This window comes from Egretta garzetta, unplaced genomic scaffold (genome assembly GCF_000687185.1).
Source record: "Egretta garzetta isolate BGI_Z169 unplaced genomic scaffold, ASM68718v1 scaffold396, whole genome shotgun sequence".
Classification (NCBI taxonomy): Eukaryota; Metazoa; Chordata; class Aves; order Pelecaniformes; family Ardeidae; genus Egretta; species Egretta garzetta.
The window spans coordinates 51,032-54,155 of NW_009259861.1; the positions used below are offsets into that span (position 1 = coordinate 51,032).

Here is a 3,124-nt window from a genome sequence, read left to right on the forward strand (position 1 = left end):
CCCCAGCCACCCCCCGCAGCAGGTCCGTCTCCTGGGGCTCCTCCGCTGCAAGGGCAGAGACGGGTCTGGCCCCCGGTGGCGAGGGGCAGGGGCTCGTGCCGGGTGGCATGGGGGGACATGACATGCAGGCAGAGGTGTCCCCCCACCCCCACGTGGATGGGATGCTGAAAGGGGGGATGCGATGGGAGCCCCCCAGTCCCCCCCAGTCCCCAGCTCCTACCTCGCCGAGCTCCTTGGGCTCAGTGTAAAGGAGAAGAAAGAGGAGTTTATAGCCGTGCAGCGCCTGCCTGGCCGGGGTTAGCACCAACCCAGGGCAGAGCTGGCTCCCCAGGCTATCGCAGCCCCCCCAGACTCCCATGGCTGCCCCCACCCCAGCTCTGTCTCCAGGAGAAAGGGCCTGGATATGTCCCCTGCAATGCCATGTCCCATCCCAACCCCTGCACAGAGCTGGGCTCCCCCCAAACCTGTCACTGTCCCTCCTCCTTGCCCTGTCTGGCACCCTGGGGGACACCCTGAGGCCGGGCAGGAGGGGTGCTGCAGGAGCGTCCCCGAGCCTCCCCCTGCCCAAAGGGGTGCGTGCCCAAAGGGGGGGCCTGCTTGCATGGACGTGTGCCACAGCCCCAGCCTCAGCCCACAGGGTGAGGGCAAGGGGCACTCAGGAACAGGGGCTGGACAGCTCGGGGGTCCCAGGTCTCAGCTCCCCTCTCCTTACCCAGCTCCCCATCGGCTGCTTCCACGTCCCCCGCCTCGCCAGGGGCTGCTCCTCTCCCCGTGCCTGACAAAATGGGGGTGAGAGCACCAGGGTGGGACCAAGGCCACAGCCTGTGACACCTCCCTGCACCCATGGGTGCTCCCAGCCCTGTGAAGAGCAAGGACCACAGGGGGTGCTGGGGACACCCACACCCCTCTGCTCCACGCTGCTGAGCTTCTCTCCCCAGACCCCCCCTGCACCCCAGCACCCTGAGCTCCAGCCAGCATCGAGGCATTTTACCTGCTGTGTCAGCATCCACCCCGGTGTCCTGGGCCACCTTCAGAAAGATCTGAGGGCGGGAGGGGGCATTAAACACGGCTGCCGGCACCCCCCCCCCCAGCAAGGCAAAGCCCCCAGGTCGGGGGCAGCCCCCAGCAGAGCTCCAGGGAGGGTGGGCACCCAGGAGCTGCAGCTCCTCCAGGTACCTCTTCCAAGGTGGTGTCGGATATGCCATAGCTGGAGATGCCCAGTTCCCCCAGGCGGGCGTCCAGCTCGCGGAAAAGGTCCCCAAAAGCCCCGTCCTTGGCCCCGCTGTAGGGCAGGATGAAGAGCACCTCGTGCCCGATGTCTTCCACCAGCCGAAAAAAAAAGATCGGCTTTGCCGGCTGGGCCACATCTGGGGTGACAGGGAGGGCTGGAAGCCTGGGGCGGGAGCTGGTGGCTGGGGCAGGAGGTGGCCAAAGATGGCACGTGCCCTGCAGCCCAGTCTGGGGGTCCCCGGGGGAGTTTGTAGGGGGCAGGAGGACAGGGAGCCCCTTCCAGTGCGGGGCCAAGAGCCACAGCAGGGGCTGAATGCGCCCACAGCCCCCCCCAGCTGACAGGAGATGCGTGGGGACCCCCATGGGGAGCACCCAGGGATGGCACCGTGCTGAGGGCACAGGGAGGGATGGGACCCTCACCCACGGCGCCGGCCTCGCTGCCCAGGCCCGTGTCGCTGCTGTGCTCCGAGTCGCTGCCGTCCTGTGGGAAAGGGCAGCCGGAGCCTGGCACCCCGCAGCAGGATCCATCCCCAAGCCCGGAGCTCGGCGCTCCCCCAATACCTGGGACAGAGGCACCGGCCGCCCTTTTGGCTGATGCTCGGCGGGGCCAAGGGACTCACCTTTTTGGTGGTGCCGGGGCCAGTGCCGGTGCTGCTGCCTGTCCCAACCTGCTCCCGCTTCACCAGGGTGAGGTGGTAGCCTAACTTTCAAAAGTTTGCTGTGCAGATTTTCCTTTAGACTTCTGGGGAGATTTCTTCAAATTGACATGTTTTAGCCTGTGCTTTGCTTAGATTTGTACATTCTTGGTATGTGTGTACACCCTTGTACTACACAGGGGCGTACAGTGGTTGATTATGAATGCTCATTGGAAGACCTGCTTAAGATAGGCATGTGCACAAGTAAACACGTATTCTAGAGGCAGCAGAGACCAGGGCTTGAGTATTTGCCCAGATGTCAGGTGTTGCTGAATTTTAATCCTGGGTCTGGCATGGATTTGCTGTGTAGCCTGTGGCAAATCACATAATCTCCCTGCCTCAGAGTCCCCACCTGTGAAGTGGGGATAATAACACTTACAATTTCCTACCTCACAGGCTGTTTTGAGGATTAATGGATGTCTGAGAAGTGCTTTGTATACTGGAAGTCCTGGCTTATGGGGAGGTATTTTGACTGTGTCTGAGTGAAAATTTGGATCGTTGTTTTGGACTTTTCAGGAAGAATAAAGGCATAATTTCTAGAAAATAACAGCACCATCCTAACAACTTTTTAGGTGCAAAAGCCATTGCTCTGTCAGTGTCTGAGTCTCCTTGCACATGAAGTTCTCACACACAAGCTCTACTGTTGGCATCAGCAAGCGGCCCCACTTGGGAAAGCATTTGGAGGATAAACTCTTTACTTGCAAATTAGTGTATTGGACCTGTAGAGTCTGAATAAGGACCTGAGAAGCTGTTGGATCATCTGGTTTAGTTTTCTACATATTAAATTCTTCTGTTCTTGCTGCAGTTGCCCCTGTGTTGAGCCTTGGTGTCACCTAGGCCCATGACAGTTCTTGAGAAAGTGCATGACTTCTGAGAAGGTCCACTCCTGAGGCACTGGCAAGGTTATCAGAAGAAAAGGGAGCAAGAGCGCCAGAAGTTCTACCAGTCAGATAAGCTCACATGGTGGTGGTCTTGCCGGCCCCGTTGTGGCCCAGGAAGGAGGTGATCTGCCCCTCGTAGAAGTCCAGGCTCAGCCCGTTGACGGCCACGCGGTTGCTGTTGTGGTAAATCTTCACCAGGTTGCGGATGGAGACACCGGGCTGGAGCTGGGCGGGTGGCTCCTCCACCAGCACTGGAAGCCATGGGGGGGTCATGTCCTGGGCAGGACCCCTTGCCAAGGGGGCAGGACCCCCTGCCCT

General features: G+C 60.3%; 1 protein-coding gene across 1 annotated transcript in view; it reads right to left on the reverse strand.

Moving 5' to 3' along the window:
* Positions 1 to 3,124, reverse strand: part of ABCA7 (ATP binding cassette subfamily A member 7) — a gene marked incomplete at its 3' end in the record, with an annotated part of 16,746 nt that overhangs the window by 5,821 nt on the left and 7,801 nt on the right. The window contains 6 exon segments of the mRNA XM_035895603.1: positions 713 to 775; positions 992 to 1,040; positions 1,177 to 1,385; positions 1,651 to 1,711; positions 1,851 to 1,930; positions 2,869 to 3,117. Of these exon segments, the coding sequence (XP_035751496.1) occupies positions 713 to 775; positions 992 to 1,040; positions 1,177 to 1,385; positions 1,651 to 1,711; positions 1,851 to 1,930; positions 2,869 to 3,117 (711 nt within the window).